The 19,114-nt window shown below is 37.2% G+C and overlaps 2 protein-coding genes across 2 annotated transcripts; one reads left to right on the top strand and one right to left on the bottom strand.

The window, feature by feature from the left end:
- Positions 1-815: 815 nt before the first annotated feature.
- Positions 816-1,769, bottom strand: LOC110298636 (olfactory receptor 52E8-like). Its single transcript, XM_021167998.1, has one exon. It carries the CDS (start codon positions 1,767-1,769, stop codon positions 816-818), a length of 954 nt encoding a protein of 317 aa, XP_021023657.1.
- A 9,892-nt stretch (positions 1,770-11,661) lies between these two features.
- On the top strand, positions 11,662-12,615 carry LOC110298552 (olfactory receptor 52E8). Its single transcript, XM_021167873.1, has one exon. The coding sequence runs from the start codon at positions 11,662-11,664 to the stop codon at positions 12,613-12,615; it is 954 nt and encodes a 317-aa protein (XP_021023532.1).
- Positions 12,616-19,114: the final 6,499 nt, after the last annotated feature.

The raw sequence follows: 19,114 nt of genomic DNA, 5'->3' as shown, positions 1-19,114 counted from the left end.
AAATAAAGAAAATATCTAATAAAATAAAAAATGAAATTACAAGAAAAAGAAAGTCTGCTGTACATTTGTAAGTTAAGTCTTCGTTATGGTTAAGCTTCTTATATACACTATTATTTATTTTTTGGTCATTAGTTTTATTGAAAGCTATAATAACCTACTAAACCTCTAATTTTGCCTTATGTATCTGAAAGTTTCTATAGAGAATATTATTCAATACAGTTATTTGCTGAGTTATTTGGTCATTAGATATTCCTCCTGGATATAATTTTTCTGCCCTTTTTTCTTATCTACCACTATTTCTTGTATATATTTGGCTGGCTTCATATTTATCTGATATCACCACTACTGTTTCTGCTTTGTTTTGCCTCTCTCTGTATATATTTGCCTGTTTTGCACCTTCTCTTTGCTGGTTACCTGGTTTGATAAGGTTCCCTTTTGTGCAGTATTACGTCCTTGTGGACTGAGAGCCTGCCTATTACATGAGTCTGAACTCTAAGCCCATTTATATAATGGAAATAATCTGTCTAGGTTCTTTTTATGCTAACTTTACTTTTTCATCATTGGTGATCACACAGGAAGCAGGGAAGAAGCCAGGAATTTGAAAGCAGAAGGGTCCTCTAGTAGTTGGCAAGAGTGAAGATTTGGACTTTGTCATTGTTTATTCCTCAGAATGTAGTGCTGTTTTCTGATCCACTGTTACATTGTTTTTATTTTGGATTGAATTTTTAGATTTCATGTCATTTATATCTGTGAAGCCTCCTGTATCATAAATATTATAATCGCTATAAGAAGGGCATCAGCTATGATCAATCTCCTTAAACAAAAAGATTCTTTACCCTCTGCTGGATCTGCTTGGTCCTGATTCCATAAATGACTGGGTTGAGGGCAGGAGGAATGACTACATAGAGATTAGCCAGGAGGATATGAATATACTGAGGGATGTTGTGACCGAAGCGATGAGTAAGAAAGGAGAAAAGAGCTGGGCCAAAGAAGGCTAAGATGACACAGATATGGGAGCTACACGTATTAAGAGCCTTTAGGCGAGCATCTTGAGAAGGAAGATGAAAGACAGCATATAAGATCCTAGCATAGGAAACGATAATAAGAAACACATCCAGAAACAAAATTGAAATATTCCCAAGACCAAAGTAGATATTGGCTCTGATGCTGGCACAGGCTAGTCGCGCCACGCCCATGTGCTCACAGTAGGTATGTGGAATAATTCTATGTCCACAGTAAGGCAGTCTCAGGAGGAGAAAAATGATGGGGACAATCATACATAGGCTTCTTATAACCACGAGGACAGCAATCACAACGATGATTCTGTTGGTGAGGATTGTGGTGTACCTGAGAGGGTTGCAAATAGCCACATAGCGATCAAAGCCCATGGCGAGAAGTACGATGCTCTCCATGACTGTGAAAAAATGGATAAAAAAGACTTGAGCAACACAGCATGCAAAGCACAGCTCCTGCAGGCTGAACCAGAAGATGCCCAACATCTTGGGGATGGTAGCAGTAGAGAGACTTAAGTCAATCACAGACAGCATAGCCAAAAAGTAGAACATGGGTTGATGAAGGGTCCTGTCAGTCCATATAACGAACAGAATGATGAGGTTTCCAACAAGAGCGGTCAGATACACGACACAGAAGGGAAAACCAAGCCAGAACTGTGTAGCTTCCAGCCCCGGAATCCCCAGCAACAGGAAAGAAAGAGGGTGAGCCTCAGTGATATTGCTGGGGGCATTCAGAAGAAGGTTGATGGTGGGCATGGTTTAAAGGCGATTGCTAGTGTCTATGCGGCAGTTCATCCAGGCTTTATGAGATCTATAAAAATTTGAAGAGTCTTCAAACAAAGTGTTGATATTAAAAATACATCTTTCCCAACGCCTTTGACTCTTTCCCTTTTCTTTAACTCTGAACAAATTATCCAAGTGCTATTTTTCACCTACACTGAAAATGTGAGAAGCTGAGCTGTGCTGCCTTTAAAACTAGTGTTCACAGTAAGGAAGGAAGTGAACTCCCCTCTTTTCAGGGGCTATATATATGAAGAGGAGATAAAAAACTGATAAGTATTATAATAATAATAGATGTCATTTGATATCTACTACTGAAAAACATTGCATCTCTCCTTATTACCTATGTTGTATCATATAGTTATAATTTGTTGACAAGCAGTCTCCTGCATCTGGTTTCACAGAGAAGTGTTTTAGTAAGTTGCTGCTATTTCTCATGCCAATAAACACAAGGGCCAAGATTTCTGAAAATTTGAAATTAAAGATTTGACATATTTTAAATCTTTCTTTGTAAATTTGTGAATAGAAGCAGTATAAAAAGAGGGGGATGAAATGGGTCTGAAGAAGAATAGATTATACACAATTTCCTCTAAGGAAAAGAAGTGTGCATGATTTAGATTATTATATTCTTTAATAAAGCCATGAGAAGTATAACAGTGTGTTTAGTGCTCAAAAAGTGAATAAATTAAAGAGTAGGAAAAGACAGAGGTGCCAAATAGAGAGTTTCAAGCAGACCCACATGTCTCATTGGATCTGGTTATTTAAAAACAAAGTAGTCTTGGATAAGAATTTAAGATGGGCAGCAAAAGTAAAGGGATGTCCATAAAACATCCTCCCCCTGTGAAGCTTCTTTATAAGAAAGAACCTGCTGACTTTCAGTTTAAAATACATAGCATCAAATCATGGCACTAAAGGGCAGAATTTTAGGTCACAGAACTCATGTCTACCCTCACTTCTAACATCGTCAGACTCAACTCTCCCAAACTGTCTTTACCTCAAGAATGTACTAGATGGACTCATAAAATCACCCAAAGTTACTAGACTCATGCATACAGTTTCTTACAGGGAAAAGCTGTGGACTACACTTAGACACAGGCTGAGGAAAGCCTGTGAGGTTTAGAAACGTGAGGCATCCACTGTCCTCTCATGGAGCTGGGATGCACTATGCTGACATTGTGTGACAGTGAGCATGGAGGCACATTACCCTCTAAGGAAGCTTCCCCAGGCATTTTTATTGTGGCCTCATTCCATGAGCATGACTGCTTGCTTACTCCATGGCAACGTGGCATTATATTTGCTACTCTCCATGTTGATTGGTGCCACTTGATATACAAAATATTCTCCACACAGTTCCTGGACAGTTTTCTTTAAGAAGATCTATTTTGTTAATTCTTTCAGTAGTTCATACAATGTATTTAATTCTGTAGCCTGACTGCACTCTCCAGAATGACATGTCATTTCCAGCTCTTTGAGCAAATGCATGAAGATTGCCTCCTGGAAGCCCAGGGTAATGAAGAAGTGCACTCTCTGCAAATCAAAATTCTTTATGACAGGCTTGCAGATGTAGGTCCCAGAGCACTTCCTGCTGCTGCTGTAGTATCTGGGATTTGACCTTATGTCCCATCTGCTTATCTTGTACTTAATTACAAGTTCCAACAACTAGCTCTAAATTAGCTTAATCCCTCTGAAATATGAAGAATGAAGAGAGACCAAATAGCTCATCCATATTTTGTGCCTCCTCCTATGTCAAAGTATTGTGAACTCTCTTTAAATGTAAAGAGCTAAAATGTACTTCTTTGTCCTTTAACTATTGTGGGTTTTTTCTCAGTATATCACTTATCATGTCACTAAAGATAGAAAATATAAGAAAACTAAGTCAAATTGCAGATATATGGTGATATTAGACTATGTTGCAGATTCAGATCCTGATTCTATTCTCAACTTACTGAACATAGTCATGTTACATTGTGTCCTGAGTTTCTGTTTCTGGTAGATAAATGCACAGTGATGTCTATAATTGATTTAAATCAGTGAAATTATGTATCTTTTAAGTAATGTGGATAATAAATTATTTTCTTTCTAATGTCTTTCTCATTATTCTTGCCTTACACTATTAATACACGACACTATGTTCACCACTTTGCTATAAGCCTTATGTATTTTCATCCATGAATAGATGTTTCTTTGCTTTTTATTCTTTTCTAATTACGCATTTACTCCTTGAAAGTTGCATATATATCCTAAATCTTAACTCATTTCTAAATTCTAATCATATGTTGCAAAAACTTACCAAGATTCCTCTCTTTCTCAGCGAGTCATGTAACAATTGTGTATTCAGTTTTCAAATATAGATATGTGGCTTAAAAGAAGCCTTTAATATCTTAATATACTTGGGTAGATATTAACAAAGTGTGTGTGTGTGTGTGTGTGTGTGTGTGTGTGTACTCAAGTTCTGGAGCAGGTGGTTAGTAATAATGTCTCTAGATGCCAGTGTCTTTCTAATGAAGTGAACAGTAATTCCCTTTAGTCATTCTACCAGGTGAAGAGTCACTCTGTGCTCACTCAGTGAACAGTTTCCCTGTATTTGATTAATTGCCTTTTTTTTGTTATTCCATATATCATTTAGGCAAGTCTCATTTCATCTTTTGTTTTCTCTCTTGCTTCCCAGTCCCCTCTCCTCCAGTCTGTATAGTGCCTGCTTTATCCACTTTGGACTCTTGAAAATTTATACACAGCAGCAGCATTTTCATCTTTATAAAATACATATATCATAAAACTTACCATTTTAAAGTCTGCAGTTCAGTGGCCCATAGAGCAGTCACAATGCTGTGTTATTATAACTGCTATCTGAATCCAACATTTTTTCATCTTTCCAAAAGCAAACACTGGTGTCATTAAGCATCACTTCCGTAGTCATCTCTCCTTTCATCCAGTTCCTAGGAAACATTAGTCTGTTTTCTGTCTTTATGAATTTATTAATTAGTTCATTCTGGATAGCTCGTATAATAGTGAGATGTTACCTAGAGTGCTCTACTGCAAGTTCTGATTCTTGTATGTCTCTTTTCCTTACACCAGCATTACACTCTGTTGAGCACTATAATTTTTGTTTTGATTTTATCTTTCTTGATGTATCTTTATTTTCAATATTTATTATATTTATTGGCTTTCATTAAAATCTCTTTAAAGTGTGCCACGTATTTGATCCGAACTAATCTTTCATAGCTTCTTCATTCTTTCTACGTTTATGCCCACTCCTACTAGTTTGTTTCCTATAGTCTTACTTACGTTTTGATGTCTCTCTCTCTCTCTCTCTCTCTCTCTCTCTCTCTCTCTCACACACACACACACACACACACACACACTCAAACATAAAGTATATAACATCTTAAATTCAGAACTGAGAGGAAAAATCCTATTTTAGTCTTTCTGGGTCTGGTTTGTTTCATGTAATATGATAGTCTCAAGTTGCATATACTTTCCAGAAAATAATGTAACTGTAGTCTTATCACCAAATAACACCTCAAGGTACACACACACACACCACATTTCTTTATCTATTCAGTGGGTTATGAGCACCTAGTCACCATAGCTTCAATATTGTGAATACTGTTGTCTTTTATCTAATGTATGATTCTGTTAGTTGACCAGATTAGTAAGGTATGCCATAGACACACATTCAGTATGTTCCTTTTACCCTATTAATTTTTACAACAACTACTGCAGCAGGGCATGGGAGTGAGGTATGCTTTGGTCAATCATAACTGGGATGTCCACATTCATTTTGTGTTTCTGTTGTAGTTGAGATGCTGTCTAGGAGCATCTTTCTTTACCTTTCTTATTTGGCCTTCTTGGATCCTTATAACTAATTTGGGATTTTTAATAGTCCTCATATTTGTATTAATGAACTTGCTGAGGATTGTATAGATATAGGTTGCATGTATGTCAGAGCTGGGGTTAGGGTGGATGTGAGATGTCATGTGGGTGAGTGGAAGCAAACTCAAGTACTCTATAAGAGCTACAACTGCCCAACAATCTTCCCAAACCCTAAGAAGATTATTGGCATTGTTTCTGGCTATTAGTTTTTTTTTTTAATTGATACCAGAAGCACAGGTGAGAAAGCAAGAACAGATAAAAGGCTTTGTGAAAGGAGTAATCGAGGGCACTACCACATAGATCATAAAGGTTAATATCTAATAGAGGTAGACAATCCTAAGATATAAGATGAAAACTATGCAAAGGACATTGGGCTATTTCTCAAAAGAAGATATTTATTATACCAACAAGTATATAAACTTCCCTGTTCTCATTGTCTATTAGTTCTTTGAGACTCTCATAAAATGCATTTTGATCACATTCAACTCTCTCCCCACTCCTTCAAACTTACTCTTTCCATACCTCAAAATCAAGAGCAGTTGACAATAACTATATAGTAGTGTATCTATGGCCTTCCATTGGAGACAACCCACCAAGAACATATTCAGTCAGGTGTGGGAACATAGATAGACTGAAAGAAGCTATCTTCAGTGAAGTGAGCCAAGCACAGAAAGTCACTCTAAGGTCTCAACTATGTGCTTAAAAGCTATGTAATTCCTATAAGGAATTACAATAATGCTAATTTCAAGAAGCTAGGGTGTGAATAGGGTTTGGAAAATGAAGATAAAAAGATGTAACATGTTGGTTACAGGGAATGGCTATGTTTTGGAGATTATTTGAATAGAGTGATGATTACTACAATGATGTGTATTACTTGCAGAGAGTATATCTTACTACTCTCAAATTGACAAATCTAAGGTAATCTCCTTGTTGATTGCCTTGACTATAATCATTTACTTATAATACACATAGTCATCAAAGTATTGTGTATTATTAATTCATAGAATCTTTAATTATCATTATACTTTTTAAAGTCTGGCAAAAAAGTTAGAGCCATCGATTTTTATTATCACTTGCAATGTTTGATACTTCTAATTTCTTCCATCATTTTTAAAGGATTTATTTTGGGAAGAGTTCAATTTTGTTACCTTTCAGAGCCTTCCCTTAATTTGTTATGTTTGTTATGACTTCCCTTGTGATTTTTGTGCTTCTTCTCCGTGTACAATCACTTTAGATGGCCCTTTAACTCACTCTCAGAGTTTCTTTTTACATCTGTGTTTATGCCAGGCACATATGTAGAGGCACATGGGATGTTGACGTGTCTCTTGCTACAACTGTCGCTGCACCACAGAATGAGCAATTCTTCAATATCTAGTGTGTAGATGTACATCATTGGTGAGATATATTGAGATAAACCAGGTTCTATCACAGAAACACAACGGAGGATAGAGGGGAACCTGATCTGGTATTGGGTTAGGGAAAAGGACTGAAGCTCTGAGGACCAGCAGAAAGAATATAAACAGGCAACTTCAGGAAATAGGAGGTTGGGGGGACCCCCCAGAATGAACAGAGACCTCAGAGGTGAGAGACTCCCAGGACTCATAGGGAGGGACCTTTGATGAAATTCTCTACACTAGGGAGAGGGAGCTTATAGAGCCCACCTCCAGCAGGAAGACAGGACATCAAGTGAGGGATGGGGTTGCCAACCCCTAGTCACACCTCTTTTGCTCAGGAAGCAAGTCAGACCCATAATTGTTTCTGTCTGAAAGAATTACCGGGATGAAAATGGAGAAGAGACTGAGGAAAAGAAGGTCCAGTGATAGCCCCAAGTTGGGATCCAGCTAAACGGGAGGTCCCAAGGCCTCACACTATTACTAAGGCTATGGAATGCTCACAAAAAGGGATCTATCATGACTGCCCTCTGAAAGACCCAACAAGCAGCTGAAAGAGTCAGATGCAGTTATTTGACCCAAGCAATGGTCAGAAGCAGCTGACCCCTGTTGTTGAATTAGGGAAGGCTGAAAGAAGCTGAGGAGAAGGGTGATTCTATAGGAGAACCAGCAGTCTTAATTAATCTGGATCTCTGAGAGCTTTCAAACACTGGACCACCAAACAGACAGCTTACACCAGCTGATATGAGCCCCCCCCCAACACACATACAGTAGAAGACTTCCAGGTCTGTGTTCATTCAGAGATGATGCACCTAACCCTCAAGAGACCAGAGGCCCCAGGGAGTTTAGATTTTAGGAGGGGTTGGGGGTGGGGACCTCCACATGGAGACAGGGTGGGTTGGAGGGGGGAGTGGAGGAGGTGTGGGATCTGAAGCAGTCAGAGGGTTGATGGGAAGGGGCAGGAAGTGGAATATGGAGTGTAAAAAATGAATTACAAATTAAATTAAAAGAAAAATTGATTAATCTATCCATATGCAAACAAACGACAGAAGGAGTGAAAGAGACTCTGTGAAGGGTGGAAACTGAGGATAAATAGAAAGATAGCAGCAAGAATCCCAAAAATGTTCTGGGAGTTTAAAAGTTAATTTTGCAATCATAATTCAAGCATATTGTATCAGTGCAAGTAGAGGCATAGATAATTAAAAGGAAGCAAAGGCGCAACAATAGCCCCTTGCCCTTGTATCTTGTGTGCACAGAGAGCAACTGAGAGGAATAACTCTTTAGAGGCCCCACTCTATGCTCTATCAAGTTTCCCATGATACTGTGTTTGCATTCATAGGGGAATTGGGCCCATGGAAAATGCATAAATCTCTTTTGCTCAGGAAGCAAAGAGTGTGCCACAGGATTATCCTGAATGACATTTCATAGTGATTTAGAAAACAAGGTAAGTCACATTGTGTATAGACTAAGAAAAAATGTTAAGGGAAACGGAGAAAGGGTCCCTGCCCAGATAGAAGGGAGGAGATGGAGGGATTCTGAAATTATAAGTACCAGATGCAGAAAAAAAGTACATACTCATGCAACCTCTAAGGCTGTTCCTTCCCTGCATACACTTTTTGATATGCTCATACAAATTTTCACATGTAAAACTAAGAAAAAATTTCTGAACATGGCTTTGTACCAATGTCTGATTTTTATTTAGCTGCTGTTTCTGATCTTGTGTAACTGATCCTCATAGTCTGACATGCAAGAAGAGACAAACTGTACTTCTATGTTTTCAAGAGGCATCAAGGGGATCCAAACACATGTTTTTGAATTAGTGAATTTATGTTTAAGTGTATCATCGATGACGGCTGTTTAGAAAAAAAACAGTTATGAAATAGGACCCAGAAAGCCGAGGGGAAACTGAGAGAGGGCACAGATTCTATTATATATACTTAGGCACGCAGTTGCTGAACTAGGTGCAGAACACAAAGCCCAGGTGCTTAATCTTCTCCTTGTTTCTAAGTGGACACATGGTTGTGTGAGAACATAATATTTTCCTTAGATGTCCACAGGAAAAAGGTCTTATGGTTTGTAGCTACAATGCTGTTATCAGTTTTTATTCCATAGAGCCTTTGCCATCACCCTGAACGCCAGTCACATAAGACTCATCAGCCTACTAAGTCTCCCTGAGGTCAATGAAAGGGCGATAAATTGCTTTTTTACGTACTGATTAGTCATTGTGCTTCCATTCCCCCTACTTGGATCTTATTCTTTTTCTTTAACAAAATGCCTTTTCTTCTTTACCTGGAGTGCTTTGGTGTGGGGAATACCTTAGAGTAGATAAATCAGTTGGCAAAGAGCTTGACTTCTAAAGCATGAGGAACTGAATTTGATCCACCCCTGCCCACAGAAATAGCTAGACATTGTTTGGCACACCTCTGTAATAGCAGGGCTGTGGAGGTGGAGAAAGTTAGATCCTTGGGGCTTGATGGCCAACTGGCTGATTTTACCAGGTAAGCTCTAGGTCAGTTAGAGAATTTGTACTAAAATAAAAAATGAATACAATATAAAATATTGTGTAGGTGGTACCTGAGGGAAAACATCTGAGGCATATATATGTATATACACACACTTTCATGCCTACCCTCATGTACATTTGTGCATATATGCCTATTGATACTTGTGTGTATCAATAAGCATACATTCCCAGTCCCAAATTTTCAGTTTCTACCTTGGACTTTTTCTTAAGCCCTTCTGTTCTTCACAGTGTTCTGTGTATAACCTACCATACCATTTTCAGTACATGTTAAAAATGGGGGTTTATGGAAGGAAACTTAAAAAAAAATCCCTATTTGGAGTTTTATTTTTCTTGCCCATAAAGAGTATGTCTGGAGGGAGTGTATGGTCAGTTTTATCTAAATTTATCTTCAGATTGCCTGGGTGACATACTTGTGGAATCCCTGTAAACACATGATAGAATGAATTGTCAAAATGTTTCCCCAACTATAATTTTGTGTATGCTCTTATCATATGAAAAATAGAACTACAACTGCATGTCACATGTGATAAATTTAAGAATTTTAGTTTTATTTCCTTAATATCAGCAGCCTAGGTAGTACACACATGTTCACACCTACATACACTCATGCACATACACATGACCACAGTGTTCCTCAAACAACTTCTAAAATTATGAACTATTTTTCATTTCTGCAGGGTTTTATAGACCACACATGAACATCTCTTGAGGTATATGTGTGTCATCATATGTTTAAAGAAAGAGACACTGGAACCCTTAAAATTTTTGTAAGCCCAAAGATAGAACTCTACTTCTTAATTTATTTTTTAAAATTTATAACATATTTGATCACACTTATTCCTTTTTAGAACACCTCCATCACTTTCTCTACCCACACACATAAAAACATTCCAGAGCATGTTACATTTATAAACATATCTGGTAGACACCTTTAAGTTTTTAAGAGTTAAGTCTTGTTAGTTTTGAATATATTCTTTCTGTACAATTATACATAACAGTCAATTACTTCCACATTATTAATACAATAGTTTATTTTATGAATAAGTGCAGCAGTGACCTTCATGCATGTTTTCTTCAAAAGTGTAATATACTACTTGTTCAGAACTTACTGTAATAGCAACATCCATTAAACATGGTACTGGGATAGAATCAGAGAAGGAGCTAAACAGAAATATCTTGAGTACTTCTAACTCTTCCATGGACATAGGTTGAAATCTATTGGAAAATTGTGTAGCTCTCTCTTCCAATAGCTGGTCCATATCTGGAAAGAGTTTTCAGTGGATACATTATTTATTCATTGACCAAATAATTTTTTTATATTAAGACAATCTTTCAATTCATGTTTATCATAGTTAAGAATGAAAAAAATTATCTTTATCAAATATATTTTCCCCTCTCATTGACTTTACTTTCCAAACCTGATGAGATTTTGTAATAGAGTTGTAATGACCATGAATGATTTATTTCTCATGATAAAAATTAAAACACCTACAGCTTCATCTCTTCATCTAAATATGAAAAATAGAGAAATTCTATACGACACAACTTTTTCATGAAATGTAACAAAGGAAGGTAAGTTGTTTATCCTCCCATGAGAACCAGATTAACTCTGTACATAACACCAGACACAAACATTATTGTTTACTCAACATTGGGGGGCAGCCTGTTAGCTTTCCAAATAATGAAAGGTAAAACTAACAGGTGCCTGAATAATTCTTATGCATATTAAGCAAAAGCATATGTAACACAACTTTGTATATCAAACATGAAATTCCATCCTCTCCATGTATTCCTGGCCACTCTGCAGTCTGCATTTCTTCTTGCCCCTCTTCTTTGTATCAGTCTTGTTCTTACATAATTTCAGTGCAGTAATGGTGGCTCTATAGCTGATGCTGTGTGAAATTCAGGAAACTTGCACATGAAATGAAGATTATGTTTTACTTATTCTACAAATATAAACGGGAGATTTCAAGTTTATTTTGGTATGTTATCAGGAATGATGACAAAAGGCTAAGTATACAAATAGAAAGCATACTTATCACACATTAAAACTTATTTGTATTAAGCACAGCATCTATCTATGACTGAGAAAATGTCCCTGTATAACGTCACAGAAGTCCATCCTTCTTCTTTCCTCCTGCTGGGCATCCCAGGGCTNGAANATGCACACATCTGGATTGGATTTCCNTTTTGTTTTCTCTATCTCATTGCAATTCTGGGAAATGCTGCTGTTTTATTTGTGATCCAAACTGAACACAGTCTTCATGAGCCCATGTACTACTTCCTAGCCATGTTGGATTCCATTGACCTGGGACTGACCACAGCCACCATCCCCAAAATGCTGGGCATCTTCTGGTTCAATCTCAGGGAAATATCTTTTGGAGGTTGCCTTTCTCAGATGTTCTTCATCCACTTCTTCACGGTCATGGAAAGCATTATGCTGTTGGCTATGGGCTTTGACCGCTACATTGCCATTTGTAAGCCCCTTCAATATACTGTCATTCTCACCAGCAAAGTCATTGGGGTCATTGCAGGTATTGCTGTGCTGCGGAGCCTATACATGGTTCTTCCAGTGGTGTTTCTCCTCTTGAGGCTACCCTACTGTGGCCATCACATCATTCCTCATACTTACTGTGAACACATGGGCATTGCCCGTCTAGCTTGTGCCAGCATCAAAGTCAACATCATGTTTGGTCTTAGCAACATTGCTCTCTTGCTTCTGGATGTGGTTCTTATTATTCTCTCCTATGTCAGGATCCTCTATGCAGTGTTCTGCCTGCCCTCCCGGGAGGCCAGGCTCAAGGCTCTCAATACCTGTGGTTCTCATATAGGTGTTATCTTAACCTTTTTTACTCCAGCATTTTTCTCCTTCTTGACACATCGTTTTGGCCACAATGTGCCCCAATATATCCACATTTTCTTAGCCAATATCTATGTGGTTGTCCCACCTGCCCTTAATCCTGTGATCTATGGGGTAAGGACCAAGCAGATTCGGGAGCGAGTAATGAGGATTTTGTTCCGTAAAGATCACTAGCCAATAGCACTTTGCAAAGTTTGTTCCAGTATTTGTCTCAAATGTTATTGAAAGTAGTTATTTTGTGTGTAGTACATAGAAAACTGGGAAAGAGACAAACTTACTGTGACCAAAAATGTTATTTAACTGTGAATCAAACACTTTATATTTCTAGGAAGTATGGGGAATATAGGAATCCTTATGAAAATCTTTTTCTGTAAGCATTTCATTAATAATACTGGATCTTTCAGATGGTCCTGTATGCAAGACAGTTTCCTCTTTTGTAGAGAATATACTGATAATCAAGAAAGTTATATTATCTATATGAATTTTATTGTTAGAAGAAAGTAGCAATTTATGCCAAAGAAGATTCCCCAAATTTCCTTTTTTTTTTTTTTTTTTTAGAATTGAATACATGCAGAATATTCCTGCATACTGCAAAAGCATTATGGATATATTAAGTGGCTTACAGACTGATGGTAGTGGTGATAATGACCTTAAGAAATTATTGAAATATCATGACATCAGCTTAGTATAAAAACACCATGTACTCAGAGATATTGATAAGAATACTTATTCACTCATTGTACTTACTAGAAACCTACTTAACCATTAATGTGATTTTTCTCATGCACATTGAGAAGCAACCAGAGAAAGGACATTAGAAATCAATGTAATGGAAAGAGGTAATGATATAGCAGCGTGAGATGTATAAGCACAAATAAATTTTTAGTTCTCTTTGTTGGACAAGTAGTACTTTTGACATATTTGATATATATTATATGATACATGATTATAAAACAAATATGTATAATGCATATGTGTACACATATATTGCATGCAAGTGTATGTATTTAAATAGTTCATGTTCCATGTATAATTTTTTGAACAGTAGAATGATAAGGACAGTGTGTAGTTGTATAACCACTTTCATAGGAAAAAATGTAAGTTTAAAAGTGGTGTATATAAATATTTCTGAAGATTTAGAATGTCTTAGTATGGATAGGGGATGGGCACCTAATGTCCCACTCCAAGCTGGACCTACTGGTAAATGAATGCTGCTAGAGGAGGGTGAGTAAGTTTCTTCAGGATATGGGCCCTGAAATACTACCCATGCTCCAGTAGATGGCCCTACATGCACACATTAAAGCAACATGAAGTGAACCCAGTAGTGCATGAGAAAGGGAGAGAGAGAGAGAGAGAGAGAGAGAGAGAGAGAGAGAGAAGAGAAGAGAAGAGAAGAGAAGAGAAGAGAAGAGAAGAGAAGAGAAGAGAAGAGAAGAGAAGAGAAGAGAAGAGAAGAGANAGAGAGAAGAGAAGAGAAGAGAAGAGAAGAGAAGAGAAGAGAAGAGAAGAGAAGAGAAGAGAAGAGAAGAGAAGAGAAGAGAAGAGAAGAGGAGAGGAGAGGAGAGGAGAGAAGAGGAGTGAAGGGGAAGGGAGGAATGGAGGGAGGGAGGAGAATGGAAATGGAGAGAGGGAAAGGGAGAGGGAGAGGAGGAGAACATAAAGTTGGAGCAAAAAGTGGTGGCCCTATACACATGCATATTTAAGCAACATGAAGTGAACACAGTGGTGCACTTAGCAAAGGGAGGTGTCATGGGGGAGAGGGAGAGGACAGAGACAGAAAGAGAGACAGGGAGAGAACATGAAGTCAGGAGCAAGTGTGGTAGGAGGATAAGGGAGGAATTATGCTGGATGCAGTTGGAGTAGGGCATGAATTTGATTAAAACACATTTTATATGCATGTATAAAATTCTCAAATGATAAAAATCAAATTGTATACATCACCAGGAAGGAAATAATTTTAAAATTACTTCTATATTTTGTGTGTATTTCATACACACAAATGTTTTAAAAATTATTATTTAGACATAAATATAAGGATTTAAAATTTTGTGGAGAGAGATTTCAGGAAAAAGGCCTTGAAAAAATGCATTGTTATAATCAAGGCAGAATTACTCAACAAATGCGTTGTAGATCTCAAAATAGTTGTGTTTATGAACACAGGACCTGCACAAAACTAGGCCCATTCATATCCTGACCTGAAGAAATGGCATGAGGTCCCACCTACATCTGAGAACTTAGAGACAGATAATGGTAGCAGCAAGTAGGGCTAGGCTGCTAGGACTCATGAGACCTGCTTCTTACTTTAGTATCAACAAGCATTTAATGGTCACTAGGGGAGGGAGACATATTTTCTACATGATGTAACTACTGGTAATTAGTCCAGGGTCTGGTAAGTTGTTCCTCACTTTAGATCCTGTGACAAACACTAATAAAATGTTGTTGGTCACCAAAGAAAATGGAAAAGAAATGAAGAAAACCATGAAAGCAACAAGAAGACAAGCTGAGAAGGGACTCAGTGTGAATACAAAAGGAAAAAGCAGAGCACTAGGAGGGAACACGGTACAAATTCATTATGTGCATAAATGAAAGCATAGTGAGGAAATCTATTGTTGTTCATAATTAACAACTGCTGGTAAAAGTACATAGCTGTAAAGGAACTCCCCCAAAAGATTCCACAAAGCTCTTCCCCCAAAAGATTCCACAGAGTCCACAATTGATGTGTCAAGGGAAAAATAAAGAACAATTATAGACACCACATTGAACGTACCTCTTGTCCCTTCCCTATTTATTTTTTTCACTACTTTCTTCCTTATTTTTATTTAAAAGTGGTTAGTGCTTATATATATGTAAGTATGTACACAGTGTGTGTGTGTGTGTGCATATGTGTGTGTACATGGTGTGGTATTCTGTGATATGGAATGTGTATGGAGGTCAGAAGCCAACTTAATGGAAGTTGGTTTTCTCTTTCCACCATGTGGATCCCAGATGTTCAGACCTGGTTTGGTGAGTTTGGCTGCATAAATACATAGATAGACACATTAAAAAAGGAAAATGACACTAAAGAGAAAATGAGGCAGAGAGCAGTCGAGGAAGACTCATGACATAAACTTCTGGTCTCTACTTGTATGCACATTCGTGTGCACACATACACATGCATACATATACACACAATATAATACAATTCTATATGCAATTACTGTTCTTGAAATGGAATGCATTGCATGAAATTGACAGTAGATTGAAAACCGAGGAAGAAAATGTTAGTGAACCTGAATAGAGACCACTTAAAATGAAACTTAGAGACAAAGAGGCAGAAAGAACAAAATATACAGAACACCAGAAAAGCTGCAACATGAACTCAATGGACCAATGTCTACACAGTTAAAGTTACTGGAGGAAGGATGAAGGAACAAAATAAATACTTGAATAAATAATGCTTGAAAATTTATGAATCTGGTGAAAACTGTAAACCAAAGAAGCTCAATGATTGCCAGATAAAACAGTCATAAATTAAAGTACACCAAAAATATGGTGACTGATTTCTTAATGACATTTAGATGCTGAGCAGATTAAACACATTAATAATAAATTCCGAATCAAATACTGTAGTGATTGGACATGCTTACCCCAGAAAGTAGCACTATTAGAAGGTGTAGTGTGTTGGAGTAGGTATGGGCTTGTTGAAGGAAGTGTGTCACTGTGATGATGGGCTTTGAGACCCTCCTCCTAGCCTTGAGAGCCAGTCTTCTAGCCGCCTTCTGATGAACATCTAGAACTCTCACCTCTTGCACTATGCCTGCTTGGACACAGCTGTGCTCCCACCTTGATGATAATAGCCTGAACCTTTGAACCTGTAAGCCAGCCCCAATTAAATGTTGTCCTTATTAAAAAGAGTGGTTAGTGCTCAAAGATTATATACAATAAAAGTATGCAGAGTGATCATATGGTACATATGTACATTGTAAATCAATGAGCATATCTATCAAAATTTATTCTGTTCATTGATGTCTAGAATACACTCTTCACATAAAAGAAGGCTTTGTTGTCTGATCATATATTCACATTTAATTTCTTCTCAGCTGTGGGTAAGGACTGCTCTGATTTTTGCTTAGTGAGATCAAAGTCAATAGTCTTACTATCTATAGGTAAATGAGATCATAATACAGTACAATTTAACATGCTAAAAGCTGTATAAATGTTTGTCATCTCAGCATAATATAGCCAATTCTGACTGATTCCATTTGTATAGAATGATACTCTACACACACACTCATAGCTGCCCCTGAATCCCATCCCCTAGTCCCCTCCTTCTGTTCCTCTCTCTCTCTCTCTCTCTCTCTCTCTATATATATATATATATATATATATATACACACACACACACACATATATATATGTGTGTGTGTGTGAGTGCTATATTCAATAACAACTGTAAAGAATAGACCAGTTTTTGTACAGCAGTATTGTTTTGTCTTTGCTTAGATGGGATTATGGAAATACCTATTGTTTTTATTTTACTTTGTCATTGTTGAGATGTCACTGTAGGTCCAATAGCTGACAGCTACTGAAATTGTCTTTATTTTCTCATATGCAAATCAGGCCCAAGTGCAAGAGAGATAGTTCATTTTGTGAAGTACTTGCTTTGCAAGCTTGAAGAATTGAATTAGAGGACCATAGCACATGTCAAAAGCAGGGGTGATGGCACTTGCTTGTAATCCCATTGTTGTCAGGATAACAGACAGGGTCCTAGAAACCCTTGGCTCCTTTTGAGAGATTCTGATTTTACTTTTTTTTTTTTAAAGGGCTTACACACATTTTCACATACATAACAAATACACACTAGAGACGAAAGCCAGACTCCATGACTATATACATCTCCAGTTGAGCACAGTATATATTATTCATGTGATAACTTTAAATAGTGAATTTGTATCTGCATTTATATTTTTGTTGTAAATCTTCCAATTCCCTTCCAAGACAATTTAGGTGGATTCTTAGAAATTGTACTGGTTCTAATAAAAGGATATCAACTTGAGAGTGAAGAGACCATGGGAGGGGTTCGAACGAGGGTAACTGGGGCAAGGAAAGAAAGGAGGGGGTGATGAAATTCTATTACATTGAAAACATGTTTTTCAAAGAAAGTGTACTGGTTCTCTCAATATCTGAAGCTTTAGAGATATTTATTTACATGTTTATAAGTGATTAGTATAATCTAAATAAGATTTGGTTTCATGGAGAAAGAAACACAAACATGAAACATATCTGAATAAATGCATGGCTTTCTAGATTCCAAGTAAGCCAAGTCCTTAGGGCTTGACTTCATCATGGGCAAGAAGATGTCTTGCTTTAAAAATGATCCAATTATGAGAGAATATAACAGACCTAGATAACAAGATAGGGAATTCACACTGGCTCAGATATTCTTGGGGGATGAGTTGGAACAGAGTAATTAGAAATTAAGAAGTTAAAAATTATAGAATTATGCAAGTTGGGGAACTAAAGGGAGACATTCTGAAGTCTCAAGGGCTCCCTTGCTGCTGTACTTTTTATGCCCATAGGTTTGTTTGAGAATTATACATTGTCTTTTTAATCAGATACCACAAAGACCTAGACACTTCTTGGTCACAGAGGAAGATTTTAAACTCTAATATAAACTTGAGCCTTAGTTTGACAACATGGACTAGTTATGACTACAGATTCTGTGAACAGCACTTCTGTCTGAAGTTGGCAAATTCGGTATCAACTTGGCAGCAATGTGAATTTGATCACAAAATTGATAAGTCTTGAGGTAAGATCTATTGATTTAATTCCTTCATTATTTGTATATAATTCAAATATTAATTTGGAAGACATAAAATGTTTATGTGCTTATTTCTAGCTGGTAGAATTTCAGTAGAATCTGCTCAGTTTATTGTTTGTTTGTTTGATTTTTTTTTTTTTTTACTCTCTATATAACTAATTTTAAACGGTGGAAGTCTTTAATAAACTGTAGGCAAGCTCATTGTTGCCTTTGCTGCAGCGTTGTTTCAGTTCTCCTCAACCTCTCTCCTTTTCTTGTTTTCTTTCCTGCCGTTCCTCCTCTGTCTTTGGTACTGCTTCTTTTTCCCCCCTCTATCCCTTTTAGAGCAGTTTTACTGAAGCAGTTACTGGTGATCTGAAAATTATGTAACACTGGAATTGTTATTCTTAATTTTTTCCAAATTATACCTTTTTCCTTTAACTCTTTGTAACTCATGTTGAAGAACAAAATTAATTCAACCCTGCCCAATCCCAAACACACATAGGCAATATCTGAAAAAAATTCACTGTATTTCCCATTCTTATTAGTATCTACATGTGTGTGTTGGCCCTTGTGTCACATTCTTCTAAATTATTCTGCTATTCCAGCATAGTAGCCAGGCAGTGGTGTCACATAGTTTTAATTCCAGCACATGAGAGACAGATGGAGCAAAATCTCTAATTTCAAGTTTAGCCTGATCTACAGGCCAAGATCCAGGATGGCCTTTTCTGGTCCAGTCTATTTGGAGTTCTCTAGGCTTCATGTATGTTCATGGGCATCTCTTTCTTTAGGTTTGAGAAGTTTTCTTCTATAATTTTGTTGAAGATATTTGCTGGCCCTTTAAGTTGAAAATCTTCATTCTCATCTACTCCTATTATTCGTAGGTTTGGTCTT

The sequence above is a fragment of the Mus caroli genome, chromosome 7 (assembly GCF_900094665.2).
Source record: "Mus caroli chromosome 7, CAROLI_EIJ_v1.1, whole genome shotgun sequence".
NCBI lineage: Eukaryota > Metazoa > Chordata > Mammalia > Rodentia > Muridae > Mus > Mus caroli.
Note: the sequence above shows the minus strand (reverse complement) of the source record. Positions and strands in the feature narration are given on the sequence as shown.